Source organism: Condylura cristata, unplaced genomic scaffold, assembly GCF_000260355.1.
Source record: "Condylura cristata isolate star-nosed mole 26May11 unplaced genomic scaffold, ConCri1.0 scaffold00035, whole genome shotgun sequence".
NCBI lineage: Eukaryota > Metazoa > Chordata > Mammalia > Eulipotyphla > Talpidae > Condylura > Condylura cristata.
In genome coordinates, this window is record NW_004567136.1 from 14620132 (window position 1) to 14643134 (window position 23003).

The 23003-nt window shown below is 62.6% G+C and overlaps 2 protein-coding genes across 6 annotated transcripts in view; one reads left to right on the forward strand and one right to left on the reverse strand.

The window, feature by feature from the left end:
- FANCI (Fanconi anemia, complementation group I) overlaps positions 1-12481 on the forward strand; it is a 41879-nt gene extending 29398 nt beyond the window's left edge. The window contains exons 22-37 of one of the 5 annotated variants that reach the window (XM_012732737.1): positions 381-545; positions 985-1179; positions 2342-2508; positions 2836-2912; positions 3603-3719; positions 5637-5688; positions 6369-6496; positions 6577-6645; positions 6826-6907; positions 7104-7282; positions 8118-8171; positions 8251-8310; positions 10194-10262; positions 11448-11543; positions 11726-11839; positions 12405-12481. In XM_012732737.1, the coding sequence (XP_012588191.1) occupies positions 381-545; positions 985-1179; positions 2342-2508; positions 2836-2912; positions 3603-3719; positions 5637-5688; positions 6369-6496; positions 6577-6645; positions 6826-6907; positions 7104-7282; positions 8118-8171; positions 8251-8310; positions 10194-10262; positions 11448-11543; positions 11726-11839; positions 12405-12467 (1687 nt within the window). In that variant the 3' untranslated portion in view covers positions 12468-12481. The remainder of the gene's footprint in view (positions 1-380; positions 546-984; positions 1180-2341; positions 2509-2835; positions 2913-3602; positions 3720-5636; positions 5689-6368; positions 6497-6576; positions 6646-6825; positions 6908-7103; positions 7283-8117; positions 8172-8250; positions 8311-10193; positions 10263-11447; positions 11544-11725; positions 11840-12404) is intronic. The other 4 variants (XM_012732738.1, XM_012732739.1, XM_012732740.1 and 1 more) reach the window with 4 other exon arrangements.
- Positions 12328-23003, reverse strand: POLG (polymerase (DNA directed), gamma; the record flags this gene model as incomplete). Its single annotated transcript, XM_012732677.1, has 22 exons — positions 12328-12836; positions 13186-13346; positions 13720-13928; positions 14005-14173; positions 14265-14387; positions 14673-14919; positions 15002-15137; positions 15432-15549; positions 15637-15690; positions 16068-16228; positions 16581-16688; positions 16931-17017; positions 17106-17229; positions 17911-18144; positions 18677-18803; positions 18963-19117; positions 19207-19389; positions 19978-20057; positions 20178-20324; positions 20414-20578; positions 20884-21079; positions 22519-23003. Coding segments are annotated over 22 exons (3546 nt in total), but the record flags the coding sequence as incomplete, so codon positions are not given.

Consider the following 23003-nt stretch of genomic DNA (forward strand, 5'->3'; position numbering starts at 1 on the left):
CCTTGTATCTGTGTGGATTTTGGTGCCGAGTGACGCTAACTGTCCAGACCAAGACTGCGACCCCATGGACATCCGAGGCGATGGCTTCTGCTGTGTGAAAGCGCATGCGGATCTTGTCCGGTGTGCAGGCCTCCGTTTATTCGGGGTTCTTGGCTGATTTTAGTAGATGTTGACAGCTGTTTGTATTGGTTTTTCATGTTCTGCACGGGCTGGTGTCAATAACCCAGGGAGATGGGTGTGACCTGGGTTGCCTTGTTCATTTGTAACATCTGCATGGGACGTCTGGCGAGGCAGTGCGAGCTCCTTGTTACTGTCTGCTGTGTGCGAGTCACTGCACTCTTCTGAGTTCTGTCCTCCTTGATCTCTTTCCTTGTACGCAGCAAGAGTAAATGTGAAGCGGTTTTGAATCTATTTATGTGTTACAAAAAAGTCTCCGACATCCTTAATGAGAAAACTGGTAAAGGCAAAATCAAAACTGCCAGCAAAACAAATGATAGTTTTTTGTCCCTGAAATTCGTGTCCGATCTTCTCACCGCTCTCTTCAGGTAGGTGCGACTAGAGTGCTGGGCACTGGTGGTGGTTTAGATGAGCAGTTCTGGGTCCACAGCAGGAGGCAATCCAGAGGCTTGTGGCTTTCTTGAGATAAAAGCCGGACAGTCATACAGAGACACTTTAAAGAGGCATCTTGAATTAATAAAGGGAAATTCAGCAGTGACAGGAAACTGAAAAGATAGGAGTGAATTTCTGCAAGGTGGTGTGAGAAAATCTCCCAAGTGGCGTGAGCACAGTAATAGTTAAAAAGGGGAGAAAAGTCTGGAATTAAAAAAACAAGCTAGACCTCAACAAACTAAGCCTGACCTTTATACCTTATCACAGGGAAGGGGTTGAGGAGGGAGAAGGAAGAGACTGGGGGAACCAGCAGGAGGCAGGGGCCACTGCGGACTGCCTGGAGCCCGCTTGCCGGTGGCCGTAGCAGGAGGTTAGCTCTCTCCTCTCTAGGGACAGCGTCCAAAGTCATGAAGAGAGCCTGTCCGTCCTGAGGTCCAGCGCTGAGTTCCTGCGCTACGTGGTGAGCGTGGCTCTGCAGAAGGTACAGCAGCTGACGGAGACAGGGCGAGTGAGCGGCCCCGACGGCCAGAACCCAGAGAAGGTCTTTCAGTACCTCTGTGGCATCACCCGGTAAGTCACGTGCAGCCTCAGCAACCTGTCCCACTGCTTGTGGAACCTCAGGAGAAGTGCGTTCTGCTGTGAGGTGGGTGTCAGTCACATGAACTGTCAGCAGAAGTGAAGAGGGGCGGGCACTACGTGGCGACTAAGCTGTTCTCTGGAAGACAGGACTGGAGACATTTATGCCCCTCACAGCTTCCAGCTGCTGGCAGCAGAAACTGATAGCCAGGAAGGAGCAATGCAGGTAGTCTGTGCGTTTTCAAGTACCGCAGATTAACTTGAAGATCAGAGGCATAAGTGTAAAACCTATAGAAGGAAACAAAGAAAAACTTTTGTGATCTTATTTCAATTGCTCTTTGAAAGACGCTTCTGAGGAAATTGGAAGACAAGCTGTGCTGTGTGCACAGTGCACGTCTGCTGGAGGACGAGGAGCCAGCGTGCACAAACCAGAGCTCGTTAGCAAGAGAACAGCCAGTGAGTGAGTGTGTAAAATACTTCAACAGACTGCCAGAGAAAATAGATGGACAGTGAGGAAACAAAAAGATGGTCCCTGTGCTCACTAGGTAAATGCCAGTTACAGTCACAGAGCAGCTCTGAACTCCCAGGAGTGCCGCCGGCGTGAGGCCCGGGCATACCGGCGCGCCGCCGTCCGTGTGCTGGGCCGGGGGGCCTGCAGGGTGGCGCAGCCGCTTTGGAAGAGTTTGGGTGGTGTCTGAAAGCTGAAGCGCACGCCACCAGCGGTTACCCCTACCCGAAAGAATGAAAGCAGAAGCCGTGTGAAGGTCTGCGGGCGGGACCTCCATCTGTAAGAGCAGGCTCTGGAGACCCTGAAAGTGGAGGGGCCGGTGGGTGAAAGCACAGGCGGGCACGTCCCTCGGGGAGCACAGCCCAGCAGTGAGTGGGCACGCCCTGGCGCGCAGCAGCGCTTCTGAGGCGAACCTCAAAGGCAGGTGCCAGGGCACCGAAGCCAGCCTCTCGTCAGGAGTAGAGCACGGCGACAGGGATGCGAGCAGTGGTTGCTTAGAAAACGGGGAGGAGGGGCCAAGACGCCAGGGAGCACAGACGTGGGGCAGTGGCGCTGCCCTAGGGGGGTGGTCGCGCGAGTGGGAGGTGGGCAGGCCGTGGCCTGCGCTGCCGGGAGTGCGCTGAACGTGTGCTTGCCCCGCCTCCCCAGGGTCTTGCTGTGGAGATACACTTCCGTCCCCACTGCCGTGGAGGAGTCCAGCAAGAAGGAGAAAGGGAAGAGCCTCTCGCTGCTGTGCCTGGAGGGTCTGCAGAGGGTCTTCAGTGCCGTGCAGCAGTTCTGTCAGCCCAAGACCCAGCACTTTCTCAGGGCTCTGGGTGGGCACTTCGATTTCGATAAATGGGCTCGATCTGGGTTTCTCTTAATGGACTTCTTCATTCTGTTTGGGAGCCTGCCAGGGGCCGCCTGAGCACTGTCCTAACGTTGCTGAGGAGTGACACCTAGTGGGCTCAGGGTTGGCGCATCCCGGGCCACGCTCAGTCTCAGACGGTGGCGGGAAAACGGAATGTGGCATTAAGCCGTCACAGAACGCTAGGGACATGGGGAAATCCGCCGCGAGGCTTTCTGGGCTTTGTAAAACTTTAGCTGTTATAAAGCAAGGCGTCAGTCCATTCCAAAGAAGATAGAGTTCTCTGCTCTCCTAGATGTCACAGAGGCAGAGGCAGAAGAGGCGGAGGTGGACGTCACACAGAGAGCTGCGTTCCAGATCCGCCAGTTTCAGGTGAGAAGCGTGGGAAGCCGTGGGCCGGCCCGGTCCGTGCCCAGGGACCATCAGCGGGCACAGCTGGTGACAGAACACAGTGAGCGACAGGATGGGAGCGTGGTCCCAGCACAGCTCATAGATGGGGTACAGCATGGGGGGGGTGAGTCGCACCGCGGCACCCCTGCCTCGGAGGCAGCCAGGAAGGCCCCGGGGGCAGCACGTGCGCTTCCGTGCCGTGTCCGTGGTGCGATTTGACTTGGACTAGCACACCGTCGGTGGGGACGTTTGACATGAACCCTAGGAGTTTTTAACCGATAGTTGTCACAGTAGGTCTTTTGTTACAGGGCTTCTTTACTGAATAGAAAGTTTTCAGTTCCCACTCTGCGGCTGGAGTGTTACTGGTGTGGGAAGTGCGGGGCACGAGAGGCGGAGACCTGCTCTGAGCTCAGGCCGCAGTGGGGAAGAGTGGCGGGCTCCCGGCGCTGTGACCGCTCTCCGAGCGCCTTGGCCGGGGTGCAGGAGAAGGACGCCTTCGTTTTCCAGGGTGCTCAGCTTGTGGTTGAAGGTGGGGGTGACACGAGTTCAGCCCTGGCTTATTTTCTGATTGTGCCGTCATGGAATTCTTGTAGCTTGAGATTCTGGCTGTCTGGCCTTAAAGAACATCTCTCTCCAATAGGACTGTGTCTGTTGACGGTTCTGTTTCCTCAGAGGTCCCTGTCGAACTTGCTTAGCGGCCAGGAAGAAGACTTTAACAGCAAAGAAGCCCTCCTGCTTGTCAGCGTTCTTTCCAGCCTGTCCAGGCTGCTGGAGCCTTCCTCGCCTCAGGTACAGTACGCCTGGGAGACACGGAGCGCGCGTGGGTGAAGTGTGTCGGCGTGGGGGGACATCGACGGTGCCCTGAACTGGCCCCGCGCCGCAGGCTGTGGCAGTTAGATGCGGCGCGGGGGCCAGTATGCTGCTTTTGCGGGCCCTGCCAGGGCACACAGTGTGCTCTTAGGGAAACGTCCTGTTCTCTTTGGTGCTATCCAGCTTTTTAATTTGTTATTCCTCACTTTCCTGTTTTCTAAGATGACGGTGTTATCACGAAGGCAGCTGGCACCAGGTTAGGGGAGTCCGTAAGCCGGCGTGCCTGCAGTGTCAGACTCGCTCGTGCAGACACGGGCTTGTTCATGTAGCGTGTTGCGCCCCCACGTGGGAGTGGACACGGCACAAAGAGGCCGCCTCCACGGCCATCCGTGTTTCCCGAGAGCGGAGAACGGGCACCCTGGAGAGCCCAGGGCCGCACAGGCGCCACAGGGCAGGGTGCGCTGCCAGCTCCGGGCATGAGCCCCAGCATCAGCGAGACCTGTCCTGGGGAAATTTGGGGAGCCTGTTTCACTGCTGGAAACAGACCTGGCTTTCTTGCAGTCAGGGTTCCAGCATCCCAAAGACGCCCCTTTTGCTCACCCCAGCCCAGGTCCAGACCGCTCCATCCTCTCCCCGCTGCTCTGCTCCAGGCGTGCAGAGCAGGAAGGCGCGGCAGCAGAGGGTTTGGCTGGGGGGGCCTGAGGGGAGTAGACGCATTCGGAAAGACGAGTAGATGGAAGAGAACATTTTAACTTCATTTCAGTGTCCCTCCCTGCCATTGGGCTGCCTGACTGTGGCTCCTCACCCGTGCACTTGAAGGGATTTATAAGATTCAAGCAGATGCACGCAAAAAGGTTAACAATGGGTTATTTACAGGAGAAAGGAACATGAATGACTGAGGGAAAGAGAGAGAAGGATAGATTGGTGAACCCCTATAGCACGCTGAGAGCTGACTTGGAACCCCAATAGCACGCTGAGGCCTGGCAGAAAGCCAAGAGGCCAAGAGCCCCCCCACCAAAGCCCACATGTCCCGTTTTATATCCAACCTGGCTGCTTAAATCCACCCTCAGGTCCCAGCATCCTCCCTTGGGCAGTGCAGTCTTTTGATTTTAAAATGTGTAATAAAGTCCCATGATTTTAAAACCAGGAATGACAAAAGATGGACAGTAAATGGTTAACTCCTACCCATGTCTCCCCCTGCCCCTTCTCCCCCACAAGTAAATCAGCTGTTTTCCTGCCCAAGCAGTGTCGGTACAGATCTTGCTCCCAGCCATCGCCTTCTTCGCACAGAAGCTGGCTCTCACCCCCTCGCACATTTCTCGCTGTTGGCAGAGCCTGTGTCAGTCCACAGAGCTCGCAGCGTGGCCCAGAGACCGCGTTCCGGCCAGGCCCCTGCCCATGTGCCTCAGCGTGCAGCGCCTTTGTGCCTGTTCTCCGCAACCTCCAGCCTCCAGCTACCGGTGCAGACTGGGGCTTGCCTGCTCTCCTTTGCTCCTCTCCACCCCCTTTCAGGCTTTCCCTGGTCTCTGGCTCCCAATTTCTGTCTGTGTGGTCGGCTTCTGGCTCTTCTCTCCATTAGCTTGGGGCCTTGCAGATGCCTGGCTGCGGAGATTCTGAGTGGGGCCTGAGAAGGGAGAAAGAGGAGCTTTAGCCCTAGACATGGTGGGACGTGCAGAGGAAGCTAGGGGAAGCCCTGACCCTGGCCCCAGGACCTGTGGGACATTGAGAATGAAGTTACACGCCACGTTATGAGAAAAGTTCCCAGAATTCTTATTTCTGATAACCGCTTAGAGCTAGGCACGTTTTGGCTGGTGGTCAGTCTGAGGGTTGGGCTCTCTGTGTGGTGCCGCTCATTCCGGCCTCCTGGTCCCCCTTCTGACATCTGAACCCCCCTAGTTTGTGCAGATGTTATCATGGACATCAAAGATCTTCAAGGAAAACAGCCGAGGTAAGTGGCTGCTGTGTTTCCTTTTGGGCTTTCTAACTCTGCATCAAAGAACGTTTAAGAAGAAACATTCTTTAATCATCATCCACTGGCTTGGTCAGGGAAAAGTTAAACAGGGCCAGAACATGGTGCAGGTGAGGGAGTGACCAGCTGGGCCCCGAGTCACTGTGGGTAGAGGTGTCTGCCGCTGTCGCCTGCCTGCAGAACGTTGGCTGCATCTGGCGACTGAGATGGAGCAGGCCTGTGGTCTTCAGCCCTGCGCCCGGCAGGGACAATGGACGAGTTCTCAAAGCAGCACTGTCTTACTAGGCAAGCCCAGCACCCAGGGGTGTTCTTGTAAGCGGAAGGGGAAACACAGGAAGCCACAGGGTGTGCGCTTCGCAGTGGTGAAGGGCCACATGTGCCAGGCGCTGTGCAGACTGAGCTGGTGCAGCCGGCCCTCGGGATGCTGCATCCTGGGGCGCACGTGAGGCACTGTGTGTGGTGCCCGTCCTCTTCTGTTTCTCTTTGTGGGTGCAGGTTGAGCAGGGAGAGTGACTGATAGTGGGGAGTCTCCCTTGGGCGCTAGAGAGGGGCGCAATGCGGGGGCCGCCTGGCGGCCTGTCTGCAGCAGGGTGCCAGGGCCATCTGCGTCCCCAAAAGGACTAAGCAGAACTCGGAACTCTCTTTCCTCCCCCTCCCAGAAGACGCCCCCTTTTGCAAGGGTCTGCTGGGCCTGCTCTTCAGCCTCCATGCTCAGTACAAGAGCCCCGTCGCCCTGCTGCGCGACCTGGCCCAGGACATCCACGGGCACCTGGGCGACATCGATGAGGTACTGCGCGGGGGCTGGTCCCGGCCGGCTGGGGTGGGGCAGCCCGCTGTGCTCACAGCTCCCGCCTCCTCCCCACCCAGGACATAGAGGTGGAGAAGACAGACCACTTTGCAATGGTGACTGTGAAAACAGCTGCCCCCGCCGTCTGCGTAAGTGTGGCTCCTCGGACACGAACGGGCTGTGGCACCCCCACGGTAGTTCTTGTGTAGAGTAAATTGTAGCAGCTCGTTTCCTCAGGCTCGGCACTGCCCACAGGTGGCCTCAGTCCTGGGTCACGCACCTGGCAGCTGTGTGCAGCGAGCCACGCCAGGCGTTCTTTTTTTCCACAGTTGCTTGTTCTGAGTCAGGCTGAGAAGGTCCTAGAAGAAGTGGACTGGCTAATCAGCAGGCTTAAGGGACAAGTCCTGTCAGGTAAAAGGAGTTCAGCATGGGGCTCCTGGGATGGTGGTCAGCCAGGTCTGCACGGAAGGGGCCCCCGGGTCAGCGTTCATCCTTGAGCTAGATTCAGACGTGCTGGAAGTAGAAAGTGGTGTGACTCGTAAACCGGCTGCTCTTTAGCCAGCGGCTGAGCCCAGCTGGTCTCTGCTGACCTCCCTCCCCTCGGCAGCATCGTCCTCTGCACCTACGGACCCACTCCTGGGGAAGGCCATCATCATGCAGCTGGGGACGCTGCTGACATTTTTCCACGAGCTGGTGCAGACCGCCTTGCCGTCGGGCAGCTGCGTGGACACCTTGTTAAAGGCCTTGTGCAAAATGTACACCACGCTGACTGCCCTCGTCAGATACGTGAGTGTCCCGAGGTCGTTGCCCTCCACCGCCCAGGGGCAGGGACGGGCAGGCGGGCCAGGCAGGCAGCAGCCCGCAGGATGCCCCACGCGTGTATCCCCTTTCCCAAGCCATGGCTGTTCTGGCTGGTCTGCGAGTGGCCGCGTCCCCACAGCCCGGGAGCCCCCTTTCCTGGCGTGGGCGCCCACGTGCAGCTTGAGCGTCTGTCTTTGAAGCCTTCTGAGACTGACCCACGCTGGAGCTGTGGGCTGTGGTCTTGTTCCAGATATGCAGAATGCTAGGCTGCTTACAGCCGACCTGTCACCGACTTCCCTTCTTTTGTTGATGGCTTGGAGGTCGGTACGCAGTGGGGAGGAGTTCATGTAAGGCACACCTTAACCTGCTGTTGAAAACTCACCTTGCACTTGCAGTATTTTCATTCTCAGACATTCAGGTGACAGGAACTAGCTGGCTTATTTCTGCTCCCAAGGGCTCATGAAATGCTCAGGAAAGCACAGGCTGCCCCCCGGAGCGTGGTGAGCGGTGCCCCTGGCCTGGGCACCGGGCCGCGGGCCTCCTCGGAGCCTCTGCTCTTCATTGACATTTTCAAAAGAGAGATCGCACCGCTCCTGGCCTTCCACGTGCAGGGACGGTCGGCCCCGAGGGTTTTTAAAGCACGAGCTGAGCAAATCCGAGAGAAGCCCCCACTGCTGCCTGTGTGCTCAGTGCTCGGAGGAGGAGCCCAGACCCTGAGGAGCAGCGGACACGCGCTCCCGTGCCCAGTCGGCGGCCACTCCCCGCAGCTCCCTGAGCCGATTCGGGTGAGGACGGGGCCCTGACTCTGCGTCTCTGTCAGTATTTGCAGGCCTGTCACAGCTTTGGCGGGGTCCCGAAAAACATGGAGAAGCTGGTGAGTGGCGAGCGCCCTTCCTGGGAGTGTGGGAGCGGGGCCGCGACCCCGCAGCTGCATTGGCTTCTCTCCTGCGCAGGTGAAGCTGTCGGGTTCCCATCTGACGCCTCTGTGCTATTCGTTCATTTCTTACGTACAGGTAAGTGACTCAGAGGAAAATAGCTCTCTGGGTAAAATGACGGGTGCAGGATGCTCGTGTGAACCAAGGCTTCGCCAGCCCCGAGCAGCGTAGAGAAGATGGCTGGCGGCTCGCTGTGGGGGTGGGGGGTGGCGGTGCCTCAGCCCGCCTGCTTTGCCTCTGGGCGGCTAGGGGAGGCGCCATGGACGTGTGAGCCGGTGAGCCCGGAAGGGCGGCCCCACCAGCGCTATTGGGAGCAGCAGCGCGCTCTGGTGGGGGAGGCCCGTGGCCCTTTTCTGTCACTTGCCCAGATACCTTTTCTTCCCTTCTAAGAGAGAAAACGAATAGGTCCACCAGGGGCTTGGGGAAGTTGCTGGTGCCTCCGGTTTTCAGCTGCCACTGGATTCTTGCAACGCTCTACTGTTCGCTCAAAGCGGGGTTCCTCGGCCTTGGCTTTGCCATTTGGGGCCGTCCTGTACAGATCAGGGTATTTATCTCTGTCCCTGGCCTTGACCCTGCCAGATGCCAGTACCAGCCCCCCGAGTTTGACAACCCAAAATACCTCTAAAATTGCCAGATGTCTTCAAGTGGAAAAGTTAGTCCAGTTAAAACCACCGACTTAAACATCTGACGATGTCAGTGGTGGGAGACCTGCCTCGGTCCCCATCGTGGCTACTCACCCACTGCTGGTCAAGCGCAGGGCTCTGCTTTCTGAAGAGTCAGGATTCACCCACGAACAGACCAGTCCCGGTCAAGCTGCGAGAACCACTTGTTAAGTTGGGGGTGTCCTGTCTGCTTGGGCCACGATGCCCCTCTTGTTCCCTCTGCCTTGCACGGGAGTAGCCTCCTGTTGGCGTCTGTGTGTTGAGGGGCACCCTACACCCCTTGAGAATCGGCTGGCGGAATGCCCTGTGGGTGGGCCTAGCGAAGACAGTATCTGCTGCTGGCAGTGTCGCCTTGCCTTTGGGCCAGTCTTGTGAGCTGCGTCAGGACCGAGCTTCCACTCTCTGCCTGGCCATCCTGTGGCCTAGTCTCGTCGGCTTAGTCTCTTTGATGACACCGACAGACACGCTTCCTCACCCTCGTGCTCATGCGTTCTCTCGTGGTGCTGTTCTGTCAGACTAGTCTTTCCAGGGTTCAAGGTCATTTTCTTAGCGACAGTCCCTTCAGACTCGCTGCCTTGTGCCCTCCAGAGTGTGCCCTGCCCACGTGGGCCCAGGGCCAGCCTTCCCGCTCAGGTCTGTCTCTCGTTCTCTGGGGCGCGATGTTTTGCTGCTGGACGGCAGGGGACTCTGGCGGCCAGCAGGTAGTGCTTCAGCGCATGTGCCGCCCACAGAGCGGTCTTCCGCTTCAGTCTCCCTGACGCGGGTTTTGATTCTCTGCTGCCTTATCAAAATCCAGGGCTTCTTGGTCCTCTTTGGTTCTTTCCTTTCTGCAGGAGCCTTTGTTCCCCGGCTACAGCACAGGGGAGCCCTGGCTCCAGTGACCCCCCCCCCAATCCTGTCGGTGAGCCCATGGCATTAGACACCGTGGACAGCCCCCCCAACTTCCTCCTCTGGAACTGCCAGCTGCCTACCCTCCAGGGTCCCCTACTCCTTATTGCCGCCTCACCCGTTCCCACTGGAACACAGGCCTGCACCTGGCCAGGCCTGTCCGGTCGCTGCCACATGCTAGGTCCAAGGCCAGACTCAGTCTTCAGGACAAAACCCCGGAGGACTTGGAGCATCACAATGCTCCTCCCTCCCATCTTCTAGCACTTAGTGCTGGATGGCCCTGCCCACCTAGACGTGGTCCTGCTGAGAGCCCCGTGTTCTCCTGTCCTCACTTCCTGGAAAAGCCCCAGGGCCGGCAAGCTCTGTAGGAAAAGTTGGCAGGAATGTAGAATGTTTTTAATATTCCCTTAGAACAAGAACGGGAGCCTCAAGTACACAGGGGAGAAGGCAAAGGAGAGCGCTGCTGTTGCCACAGCCATGGTAAGCTGCTGCCCTTGGCCATGCTGTGGGGCTGCCATGAGCGGGAACATTCTAGTGAGAGAAAGAAGCCAGCCACCAAAGAAGAAAAAGGAGACTGCATATGGTGGGGCCTGTCCCGATAGGCGCAGCTGAGGAGACTCGGGGCTGGGTAGTGGTCCAGAGCTGGGAGGCGGTGCTAGCCTTGGGGTCTGCTTGCTTTTGGGGCGAAGGACACCTGTGCTGAAATGGGCCAGCCGTGCCCTCGGTGAAGACGCAGGCGAATGGCTGGGGTCGTGTCCAGCGGGCCCGCTGTTCGTCCTGTGGGTTCTGTCTCACTGAGACCAAGACAGACGTCCGCCAGGAGGCACCAGGAGGAGGGTGCGCGGGCTGCTCACGACGGGTCAGCGGTGGGGCTCAGGAGCCGGTGCCCCAGCACAGCTGGCCCGGGCCGTCCGCGGCCATCGTTGCGTGCCGAGGCCCCAGTTCTCAGCGTGGTGGCGCGTGTGCACCTACGCGGGCTCCTGCCTCGTGGCCACTTGGCCTTCAGGGTGTGGAGGCCACTGAGGCCGGTGCACAGGGGGGCCCCGGGGCGCACCCACAGGGTGCTGTACAGACACAAGGGAATGCAGGTCCGAGTGTTGAGCTGCTGTTTCTTCACATGAGAACGCCGCCGTTGGTGTGTGTAAAGCGCAGGTACACTGTCTATGCGTGAGAGATACTGGGAGGCGCTGCAGCCATCCCTGGCCCTGCGGGCCACGCGCCGGGGCACAGCACTGCCCTGTGCAGAGGGCGCAACTTTTAAAAGTACGAGATAGGGCCTCCCTGGGGGCGCAGCGGGCTAGAGCGCAGCACTGAGCTAAAGCCGCTACAGCGTGAGTCCGATCCCTGCCCCGGCACTGACGCACATGGCGCAGCAGACCTCCCCTGACCCGCTGCTCCCCTCAGCAGTGTGCTTCTCAGTCGGCTTATCCTGCTCCCCATTCTGTCTCGGGTGAGTGCTCTCACCGCCCCTGCACCTCTGGCCTGTACCCCTTTTCTATGTGCAGAAAATCTTAAAAAAAAGGAGACAGCCAGGTTTCCGCCGCCAGCCCTCAGCCGTCCAGACAGAAGCACGCACTGGCTTTCTGCTCTCGCAACACTTGGCTGCAGGCTGGCTCAGAGGGCTGCATGCAGAGCGCGTGCCCTCCCTTTTCTGTCTTCCTGTAGGCCAGAGTTCTCCGGGAAACCAAGCCAATCCCGAATCTCATCTTTGCGATTGAACAGTATGAAAAGTTTCTCATCCACCTCTCCAAGCGGTCCAAGGTCGGTATCGCTGCCTCTACTGCAGGACTAGTAAAGAGGCACACTGCTGGGGGCGGGGGGCAGAAACTGGGCTCAGGTCCTCACATGTCTGAGGGCCTGAGCCCACCACGGGGACGTGGCTGCGTGGGTGTGCCCGGTGGGCGCTGGCGGCAGGCGCCAAGCCCGGGTGCCCTCCTGTGCAGGTGAACCTCATGCAGCACATGAAGCTCAGCACCTCCAGGGACTTCAAGATCAAAGGCAATGTCCTAGACATGGTCCTTCGGGAGGACGAGGACAAGGACGAGGACGAGGACGAGGTCAGTCCAGCAGCCTTTCCTTCTGGCTGTGAGCAGCCCTGAGCGCGGCACAGATCTGGGGCAGCCAACAGCCGCCAGGAAAGAGCTGGAGTGACGGGCCCCTAGAGGAGTCCTAGCCGTGAACCAGGCTGCCCGGGTCTGAGGTGGGGTCATGACAACGGCCGTAGGCTGGGGCTTCTCCGTGCCCCAGACACAGGCGTGGGCTCTGAGAGGGTTCCCAGCAGCGCCGCTGCACCCTCACATCTTTGAAGCAGAACCCAGCAAGCCTTGCTCAGGAGCGACCCGAACTTGAGAGAAGTCTAAGTGCAGGGCAGGAGAGGCCATTCACAGTCCAGAAGTGCAGGTTTATTTACATAAAAGCCTCGTCTCCAGCACCACCCCGGGCTCTGGAGCAGGCAGTCCCAGCCCGCCCCTCCTGGCAGTCTCCCCATTCCCCGGCACGGCTCCCCCGCGAGCGGGAGGCAGAAAGTACGACTCGCACCCAACAGGACAGTGAAGGGCTCGTGCTTTATTTCCGCTGCCTCTGAGCAGCCACTGCACGTTCCTCACCCTCCTCCCCTCCTAGGGTGCTGCGTCAGAGCATGGGGAGCAGGACACAGAACCAGCCAAGAAGAAAAGGAAGAAATGAAATGCCTGAGTTATGTGGACTTTGGGGTTCCTGCTTCCTTGTACCCAACAAGCAGCCTCGCCCCATCCTGCAGCCCGCACCATGTTGGCGTCTTGGTTCTGAACCCACAAACTCAGCTGCGCCTTGCCTTGCCCGAGGCCGCCGCTCCAGGCAGGTCCTGCTAAACCAGAACTGGCCGGCCTTGGGCCAGCCCCACTGCAACAAAGCACAGCTGAAAGCCTGAGTTTGGGGAGCTGGGAGCCTGCGCCGGCCACGAAGCTCCACGGGAGCAAATCCAGCGCCTCGAGCAAAGCTACAGTCCGGACTGGCTGTGTCTCTCCAAGGAGCCTTTGGTGAGTTCGATTATCTGGTAAATGTCCAGCGCTTCACCTGGAAGACAGGGCAGCTTGGTCAGGACACTTCCCCGTCATGCCTCCTCTTGGGAGGAGGGAGGGTGTGGGTGAGTGAAGGTCGGGGCGGGGGGTCAGGTTTGGGAGGGTCCGTTTCTTGTAGAAAAATTCTGATGTGTTTGGCACTGAAGCACTTCTGTATGCCAGGGAGTACACTTTATACAATAAAATCCTCTCAGCACTGCTGGTGTGATCGCAGGCGGGAAGGGGATGGGGCATGTGTGTGCACACGCACACAGCTCTGGTTTCATTTGAGACGACCCTGTGACCTGACGTCTGACCTAGACAGCCCCCTGCCCCACAGGACTGGCCACGACGGCCACGCTCACCCTGGGGAATCCCGTATCTCCTTGCCATCCCCGTGGGGTTGGAAGGGGTTTTACAATCCATGGTCACTTCCTTCCTGAGGCACTGGTCAATGTCGACCGCACTGAAAAAGGCGACGGACTGAGGCAGATCGTGGAGACCCAACTTGTAGGCGAACATGCACCTGGAAGAGACAGCCTGTCTCCTCAGCTGTGTCCAGAGGCCCCCAGCGCCCCTCCGCCCACACGCCGAGTAGGTCCTGACCACTGTGCGCCGCCTGTCAGCCAGATCACTCAGGCTGTGCCGAGTGGCAGGCCAACGTGGCCCTGGGCACTAGGGGCTTTACTGCAAGAAAATGAGCTACTGTTTTTAAGTTACACCAGCAAATGACTGCTCGCACTCAGAATAAAGTCTTAAGTCTTCTGTGACTCGCAGAAAAAGAAGTGTGTTCTAGGGGGACCCTGAGTACCAGGCCCAGGAGCTGGAGCACGGCTAGGCCGCGCCATCGCCAGCAGGAGAGCTATCCTTGGACCGTTAGGGGAAGGAAGGCCGCATGCCTGGTCAGGAGGTTGCTGATCTGCAGGGCCAGCGCAGCGCGGTGGCGGTCCTCTTCGCGCACCAGGTAGCGGACCTCATCATGGATGCTGATGCAGAAGCGCCCGTCGATCGCAAACTCCTCGAAAAGCCACTTCATGGCCACGAGCAGCAGGTGCAGGTAGTCCACGGCTGAGCTCTGCACCACCCAGTTCACGCGGCTGGTCATAAACTGAGGGGGGTGGAGGGGCACCAGTGAGCCCGCGCCCGGCCTCACAGGCCCCTCCACCCACGCTCGGCAGAGGTACCTCCCCCTGGACCACGGAGGGTTCCAGGGCCCGGCTGATGCGGCAGCCCAGCACCGGGGTCCGCGGGGTGGCGGACGTGGCGACGCTCTCCAGCTTGTTGAACATCTCGGACTCTGTGCCCCCCGACCACGCTCGCTCAGCCACCACCTGCCACTTCCTCCTGCGAGACCTGAGGGCCGGGTCAGAGGCGCCTCAGACTTGAGAGCCACACCTGCCCCGAGGTGGCCCGCACCCTCCCTCCTTAATGCACAGGTTCTCACTTCCTGGAAGCTTCTTTCTGGATCCTGCGCAGGTCCTGCAGGGAAACCCAGCCGTCCTCAGTCCGGTCCACGGGCAGGTCCAGCTCCCGCACCAGCCATTCCCCCTCTTCTGACAGCCGGTACCTGCGGGCGGTCCCCGAGTCACGGCAGGGGCACTGGCCCTGCCTGCCTGTGCACACGCGCCTCACTCCGGCCCCCCGCTGAGAGGAGGCCACCCGCTGTGAAGTGAATGGCTTGTGGGTTCATGCAGCCACCAAGAGGGAACCCAGACGGGGACCCCGAAGAGGCCCAAGATAGGATGACGGCAGCCCGGGGCTGGCACTGGGCCTGCCGCCCGAGACCGGCACGAGCCGCGCTCCACCCAGCTGCGCGGTGCTGCTCGGAGGCTGCCGGCGGCCAGACCCTCACCGGCGGAGGCCCTTGGTGACGGCGTACATCTGGCGGGCCTTCTCAGCCGCCGCCTCCCGCGAGAGCCGGTGGTTGAACTGCATCAGCAGGCGCTCCGCGAAGGGCTGCCCCGCCCCGTAGATGCGGCCGTAGTTGAAGACCTTGGCGTGCTCGCGGCTGATGCCCACGGTGGCGGCCGTCTTGCTGTGCAGGTCGGTGCCCCTGCTCTTCCTGCCCTGTAGCGTCATCCACCCGAAGGCCGTGCAGCCTGGGGGCCAGCGGGCGTGAGGAAGGCGGCGCCCCGCCCCGCCCCCACCCTGGCTCGCCCCACCCCAGCTTGACCCCCCCACCGTGCATGCCGGCGAAGTGGGCGTCCCCCAGCACAGCCGCGATCCACAGCTCCTGGGAGTCCACATCAGCGCCCACAAGGACGTAGCCCGGGGGGGCCTGCACCATGGCCTTCAGCTCGCTGCCCACGCGGTCGGGCTGTGGAAGAGCAGGGTTAGGCTGCCCTGGGCGCAGCCAAGGCCTCTCCCGAGGGGGCAGCTTCAGGGAGCAGCAGACGGGCCCTGTAATTCCCACTCAAGGACCAGCAGTGGGGTGCAGGAGAAACCCTGCCCCTCCCCTCCTAGGCCTCAGTGGCACACGTTTGCTGAGAAATAGGTGAGTCGTTCACCCTGATAGGAGCTGACTCCTGCCCAACCCAAAATTCTGGGCCCTGCGACCCAGGTTCAAGAAATACCTAATACGAATGGGGCCTGGGGGTGCAGGGACACATACCCGGGCGTTGCTGGCTGTGAGCCACGTGGGTTCCACAGCTCGGCGGGTGATGGTGCCGGCGGTCACCACCTGGGGCAAGATGGCCCCGTAGCAGCCTTCCTCGTCATAGTCTGGATGCCTGGTGGGGGCGAGTGTCAGCAGCTGCCTCTGGGCAGCCATACCCGCCCCCCACAGCTCTGCGCCCACCATGCGGGGCCGGCCATACCTGGTGACCGCACGGGGCAGAGCCGACCTGGGCAGCCACACCACCATCTGGGAGCTGTGGGGAGACGGGAGGCTCGACACAGCCGAGGGGAGCAGAGCCCTCCCCAGCTTCGGGGCTGCTGAGCCACCTCCCTCTTCAAAGGGCCGGAGCAGGGTGTGGGGAGCCCTAGAATCTACTATCCACATGCCCAGGTCATCTGGGGCCCAGCCTCCGAGGCAGCTTCTGCTCCTGGCCTCCACCACCAGGACAGAGCCTACCGACAGAGCAGACTCTGCGCCCGGCTCGCCTCCGCGGAGAGCTGCATTTGCACCTGGGCTGGAGCGCCCCAGGGTCCCCGCCGCAGGGAGACATAGGCCGCAGCCTGCACGGGGAGGCAGGCTACCCTCGGGCCCGGGCTAGCCAGTCTCTGCCCTCCTCCCAGGCAGGCCCACCTGATCCGTTTGTGGGCATTCCTCCAGAAAGAGATCATTTTGTTGATTTCCAAGGCGCGGGGTCCACTGGCACCTCCTGGGCCAGCCTGCAGGGTGCCGTCCTCCATCTTGGGCAGGAAGTCTTTGGCAAAGGGGCTGCCCACATTGCAGCTGTTACCGTCCTGCAGTGGGAAAAGGAAGAGGGGCTGCAGGCAGCCGGCAGGCCCAGAATAGACCCCCCAACACCAAGTCCAAGCCTCGAGCTACCCGGCCAGTCTTTAAACACACACACGCAGAACACAAGCCTGGCTCCCCTGGGAGGGATGTCGCGCCAGACGCCAACACGCCTGCGTCACAACCCACCAGGCCCCTCGCCACCCTCGCCACCCCTCGCCACCCCTCGCCTGATTTCTGCAAGGAAAGCAACTTGGGGGTCTGGCCACTCTGCCCTACTGCAGCGGTCACTTCCTGAGAAGGCTGGCCCCTGGCCCAAGAACCTGGAGGCCTCTGCACTGGGGCGGAGCCAGGACACACCTTGTGAGGCAGCTTGAAGAACCAGCAGCCAGGGACGTCCACCTCTAGGTAAGGCCCGTTGCCATGGTGATAGGCCGGCTGGCTGGCTTTCGGGCCGCCAGCAGCAGTCTGTGGGGGCCACACACCTAGATCAGGCCCTGCTCCAGCACCTGCATTCAGCGAGGGCCATGGGGTAGGGGTAGGAAACGGGCCAGAAACAGCAGCTGCCCCAGCAGGAGGTGACGGGACGGTCTCCAGCGTGGGGCGTCCAGGGGTAGGGCCTGTCCGCCACCCCGCACCCCCAGGCCTGTGGGGAAGAAGCATGGACAAGGGGGCCAGCCACACAGAGCCCGCGCAGGCACCCTGCTCACCGGAGCCGGGAATGTGCCCTGCGGTGCCACCAGCACGGGCTCCGTGGGCGCGTCACTGTCCACCTCCAGGCAGCCGAGCTCCTCCACCTGCAGGGTCCAGAGCGAGGGGCTTACAAGATCCAGGGCGAGCAAGGGGCCCGGCTGGCTCCCGGCCCCACGCCCCCGGCGGCCTCACCGTCTGCCACAGCGCACTGCTGTCGGTGAGCAGGAACTCCTCGGCCAGGCCGGCCTCCCGCGGCGCCGGGGGCTGCTGCTTCCCCTGTTCAAGACAGTGCTCCCTGTACAGGGACTCGATGGCTCTGGGCAGAGAACAGCGCGGCCTGATTATGGCTGCACGCGGCCACAGGCGCCCGCCGGCCGGCCACACCCAGCAGCCCGAGTCCACTCTGAGGCAGGGTGGACAGCGCGTCCCCGAATTTTGACAGGGAGTGAGCGATGCAGAGACTCGGCACAGGGCAGGCTGGTCTGACTCAGACCTAAGCTCCTCTTCGCCACCACCTCGACAAAGCTCTAGAAGCCGAGCTGTGGCCAGTCAGGCCCCAGTCTACCCCGGGCTGGCTCTGACCATGCCCCCGGGGCTCAGAGAAGCAAGGCCGGCCCCAGAGCCTCTGGCCAACAGCGCCAGCAGCTGAGCCGCCTGCCCGACCCTGGGCCAGCCCCAGCTCTGCACCAGCGCGCCGGAGGCCAGCCTGGCCGCGGGGCTCCTGCGCGTGCGTGAGGTCTGCGCCAGCCCAGCCACTGGCGCCCCAGGCCTCTCCTGTCCCGGCCACAGTGGTGAGCCCAGCCTGTCTCCTGGGCAGCCTGGGATGGGAGCGCACTGCACAGGCCGCTGCGCGGGAGGCAATGAGCACGCGGCAGTGCGCTTGGGAAAGCGGCCCCGCAGGGCTGCCGGTCTGCACAGCTCGGCTGAGCCGACTCAGTAAGCGCCCCACCAGCCAGTGAGGGGTTGGGACCCGTCCTGAGCCCACGTCTGACCTTACCTGTAGGGGCACGTAGCCCGGGCCGGTGCCAGGGCAGGGCCTGTGCCCTTGGCCAGGTTGTCCCTCCGCCCAGGTACCAGGTACCCCCAGCCGTGCTGCTCGGAGTAGTGCAGGGGGAAGCCGTCCCAGGTCAGCGCCATGAGCTTGGGGGTGACTCGCATCTGGAGGCTGAGGAGGCTGGGCCCCGGGGCCCAGGCAGGGTCATCGAGCCGGGAACAGAGCTTCCGGTACCACCTGTGTCCCCCAGAAGAGCCAGCATCACATGGGGGTCAGGCAGCACTGACTACAGGGAGGTTCTCCCAGGACATGCCCCACCCACCCCTCAAGGCCCCAGAGCTATCTGGGGACCTCAGTTCATCGCCACTAGTCCCTCCCTCTGGGACCTCCCCAGCCCGGATAATTCAAACATCTCGAGAGCACCCAGGTGAGCTCGGGACCAGTGAGAAGACCGGGCCGCCCCCGTGCTGCGCTCCATGGGACTCGGGCACTGGCCAGAGGCACTCGCAGGTCTGCCTACCCTGCTGCTGCCCCAGACCGGGGAACAGAACTTCAGGGTGCTGAACTGCCTCTGACTGCGTCTCCCCCTCATCAGGGGCTAAGCGCCAGCTGGCATGCACACTGGCACCTCCTGGGTGGCGACTGAGGCCCAGCAAACAGCAGGCTGGTAAGGAGCCAGGTGGTGCCACATCTGTGCTGGAGCCCAGAATGGGGTGCCCTGAGAGCAGGTCGTGAGCAACCTTGACCACATCAGGGAGACAGGGCTCACCCAGGGTGTCCGGGAAGGTGCTGGGGCCGCTTGGGCAGGAGTTCCATGGTCCCCTTGAGCTGCTCCAGGCACATGCGGGCTGAGAGCGCTCGTTGAGACTCCTCCTCCTCGCTGGGGGGGCCCGGGTCTGCACAGCAGGGAGGCCCATCAGGACTGGGGTGGGGTCCCAGAAGGACCTGCCGGGCCTGCCCCTCTCCAGAAGACTGGAGCGACCTCGTGCAAGGGTCCCTTGGGTCCCAGCGTCTTCCCAGGGCCCCTCCCTGCCCCTTCCCCCCAAGCACCCCACCTTCCTGATCCTTGGGATCCCCAGGCACCCCGGCCCCCTCATTGGGCAGCTGGCTGGCTTCAGTCGGCTCCTTCCTCTTCACCTTCTTTGCCTTCTTCTGTTTAAACTCCTGCAGGTCCCACTCCAGGTCCCAGAGCCAGGGGTCGTCCCGGTACCTGCGGGGCCAGTCCACACGCAGGCTCAGCCACGCCTGCGGCCTCACCTCCACTGGGCAGCCACCCGGGCTCCTGCTGCCAGTGCTCACCTGTCTCCCGAGAGCAGCTGGCAGGCGCCGTTGGCCAGGTCCATGAGCGACTTCTTCATCTCCCGCTGCAGCTCCTCATAGGTGCTCTGTGCCTCCTCCAGGTAGCGCTCCCAGTTCTGGTTGACGGGCAGGTAGGACACACCCATCTCCAGCATACCCGCCAGAGTCACCGGGTGGGGACACCTTGGGGGCAGACACCGGGGCTGCCGCGGATGACCACAGGCCGCGGGCTTTGGCCCACGCCTGCGCCAGCCTGGCGAGCCCCAGCCCAGCCCCCAGAAAGCCAAGCCCGACGTCCGGCAGGGCGGACACGCCGGCTCTGGCACATCATGCCCCAGGCCTGGGGGGAGTCGCGCCACCGCGCAGAGCTGCAGCTCCTTCAGGGACACCGTGGGGCTGACCCATCACAAAAACGAACACGGCCGCCCCCACTGAGTGACAACTCCGCGCAGGCCCCGCCGGCGCTCAGGTACGAGCCCCAAGTCCCAGGCGCCCAGCACCGCTGCATCCGTCCCATGGACATGAACAGAGACTCGGGGACCGAGCGACCCGCATGAGGTCAGCGCGTTGGACAGCCGAGGTCTGAGGCTGGACGCCGACCTTCGGCCGGTGAAGGCTGGTGGGCGCCAGGCCCAGGGCGCGCGACCCATCGGGGACCAGGCGGAGGCCCAGCCTGGGCTCTGCACAGCCTGCCAGAAGGCCTCGGCCGGCTGAGGAAGCAGCAGAGCACCACGGGCCTGGGCCTGGAGCAGGGGTCCCCGGTGCCCTCACCTCTCCAGGAAGAGCGGCAGCTGCTGCTGGAAAACCTCCCAGGTGGCCCACACGTCCTGGGCGCAGTACTGCATCAGGCCCTGGCACAGGCGACAGGAAGGCGCTGGGCGGCTGCACCGCCGGGCCTCAGGGTCGGGTCTGCGGCTGCACTCTGGGGTGGCCGGTCCGCCGGACCTTGGCCCTGGTCCCCAGCGCCTTACCTGGAAGTTCTCGCGAATGTCCTTCATGCTGCCCTTGACGAAGAGTTCGCGGGGCTCCTTCTCCAGGGGAGGGCCCCCCACGTAGAGGCTGTGCACGTCGGCCAGGTTGTTGACACTGCTGACATCCAGCCAGTCCCAAGACGAGATCTGGGGGCCAGGGCGAGGTCGCAGCAGATCAGCCTGGCTGCGGGCAGCGAGGGCGCCCAGCTGCGAGCCCTGCCCCACCGTGCTCTCACCGCTGGGCCCCTGGCTTTGCCCTGGGGCGTCCGGCCTCGCGGCGAGGGCTGCCGGGCCCTGTGCTTGCCCTGCTTGGCTGCCAGCCACAGGCTGCGCTGGAAGCTGCTCAGCCCCGAGATGGCCATGTGCATGCTCATGGTGTCCAGGAAGCGCGTGCGGGGGCCCTGCGGGGCGCGGTGCTCAGAGGCGGCCCGAGCGCCGCCTCTCTGCTCCCACCTGCCCACCCACGGCCCCACACTGGAGCCAGATGTCTTCAGGCCATTCGTGCTTCTCCCTCAGCCTGGGCCACGAGGGCCCAGACCGCTGCCCAGAGACCGGGGCCGTTCCTGCTGCGGCCGAGGGCCCGGCCAGGCCCTGGGGACAGCACAGCCAGCTTGGGCGCCAGCGGCAGGGCGGGTCAACACGGGCCCGCGGCTGCTCAACTCCCCAGCCCCAGAGCCGGCTCCCGCCAGCAGCGCCCGGCCCGTACCTGGATCAGGTACTGCTCCCTGATGTGCGCTCGGTCGAAACTCACGTTGTGCCCCACGACTAACTGCGCCTGCCAGTCCCGCTGGGGGGGGCCGCCGGCGCTGGGAGGGGCCTCCAGGGGGATGAGGTCAGCCGGCGACAGCCGGTTGGTCCAAGAGTAACGCTCTTCCACCAGCCGCCGGCTGCACCAAGAATACCTGAGGGGCGGGGGCGCCATCAGCGTGGACCTCACCCCTGGGGCGCCAGCAGCTGGGACCCGGGGAGACGGGCGCCCCTGACCCTGGCAGGGCTGGGGGGCAGAGTGAGGGGGAGGGCACACCCACTCTCCCTTCCACGGGCAGTAGCCACCCAGGCTGAGGGCCCGAGCCCTCGGAAAGGTGAGCACCCGGGTCCCAGGCGCTTGCCAGGGCGAGGCCCACCAACCCAGCCCGGGCAGTGTTTCTTTAAAGACTGCAGGAGGGCCGCGCGTACTCCAGCGTGGCCGCACCAGCCGGCCTCTGTGCATCCTTGGGAGCAGCACCCACGAGGACCAAGCTACACCGAAGCATCACGTCCACTCGGCACCCGAGTGGTGAGGAGACCACGCGTGTCCACCATGTACAGTGACGTGGCCCTCAGGAGGGGGCAGGGAACGTGCCCCAAAGACTTCAACAAACAGAACAGCTCTTCTGGCAGAGAGGAGCCAGCAAAGGGCAGTGGCCACCTGCCCGGTCAACTCTACCACACCGAGGGAGACTCCCGGCCCAGCCGGGCCTTGCCAGACCCTGCCACCAGGCAGACTGAGAACGCCCTGAGCCACACCAAGCCATGCCAAGGACGGGAGAGGGAGGAAGAAAGGGAGGTGAAGGAGACTGGCCCCCAAAAAAGTCTTCTGGTCACTGGCACCGTCCGTCCTTCCCAAGGCGGCTATCCCTGTCCACGTCACATGCTGAGGCGCCCACCTGCAGCAGACGCCACTCGGGCTGGGCCCGGCGCCCCGCGGGCACCCTCCTTGTCCACTGGCCACCCTCCCACCACCTGCAGCCACGTATGTAAGATTCCGCAGCTCCCGGCAGGAGTGAGGGATTGCCGGCTGCTGGCCACGCCCGAAGCAGGGAGGTTTAGAGGCGCTTTGGCCCCGACGGCAGGCGCCGCGGCACTGCATCGCCGCCCAGAGGAAACACGGGCACCCTTAGAAGCCACGCGGGGAGAGCGGGGCGCCAGAAACACTTCTCCGGGACCACAACACCTGTTGGGGAGACTGGTCAGGCAGCAGAATGGCTCCAATGGGGTGGGAAGTGGGGAGCTGGCTGGCGCTGCCGGGAGGCTGGAGTGCTCGTGACCTGCAGTGCCCGGCACACGGTGCCCAAAGGCAGTGGCGGCGGCCCTGGCAGCCCAACTGGACGTGGAAACTTCTCAGAAGCAAACAGGACGGGCAAGGCGCCGAATCAGGCGCTCAGCAGTCTCGGCTCACACTCGGGCGCCCCTCGCCTCAGCCCCTCTGGCCACCTGACCGCACTGGGTGTCTCCTGCCGGCTGCTCAGCTCCGCACAGCTGGGCGACTCGCAGCGTCTGGCACCCACCTGGGGCTCGGCCCCACGGAAGCCAGCCAAAGCCTGCACGCCGCGCACCCCAGAGGCACAAGCGCCCTACTTACCAGGCCGAGGGGGATATGGCCACCGCCAGCGTGGGGCAAGTTCCCCCTGCCAAGCAGACCTCCACGTCGAACACCAGGGCCCGCTCCTCGGGGATGGCCACGGGTTCGGCCTCCCCCCCGGGCCCGTACCGGGTCCAGCCCTCCGCCCAGGCCCAGGTCGGGGGCCGGGCGGGCGGCTGGGCCTGCAAGAGCGAGTTGGCCGCCTCCAGGTACGGCAGGCTCTGCTTCTGGGCCAGGCGGCGGAAGTGCTGGTCCAGGTCGCCCCCGTAGAGGGGCGGCAGGCGCAGCTGCACGTCGGGCAGGGCCGCTGCCGGCTGCCCCCAGAGCCCGTGCCTCTGCAGGTGCTCGACGCTGCGGCGCACCGCGGCCGCGTCGGGCTGCGCCCCGCCGCGCCCGAAGAGTTGCTCGTGGAGGCCCCTGGAGAGCATCTGGATGTGCAGCGGGTTGTGCCGCCGCTGCGAGCCCTCCGAGGGCGGCGGCGGCGG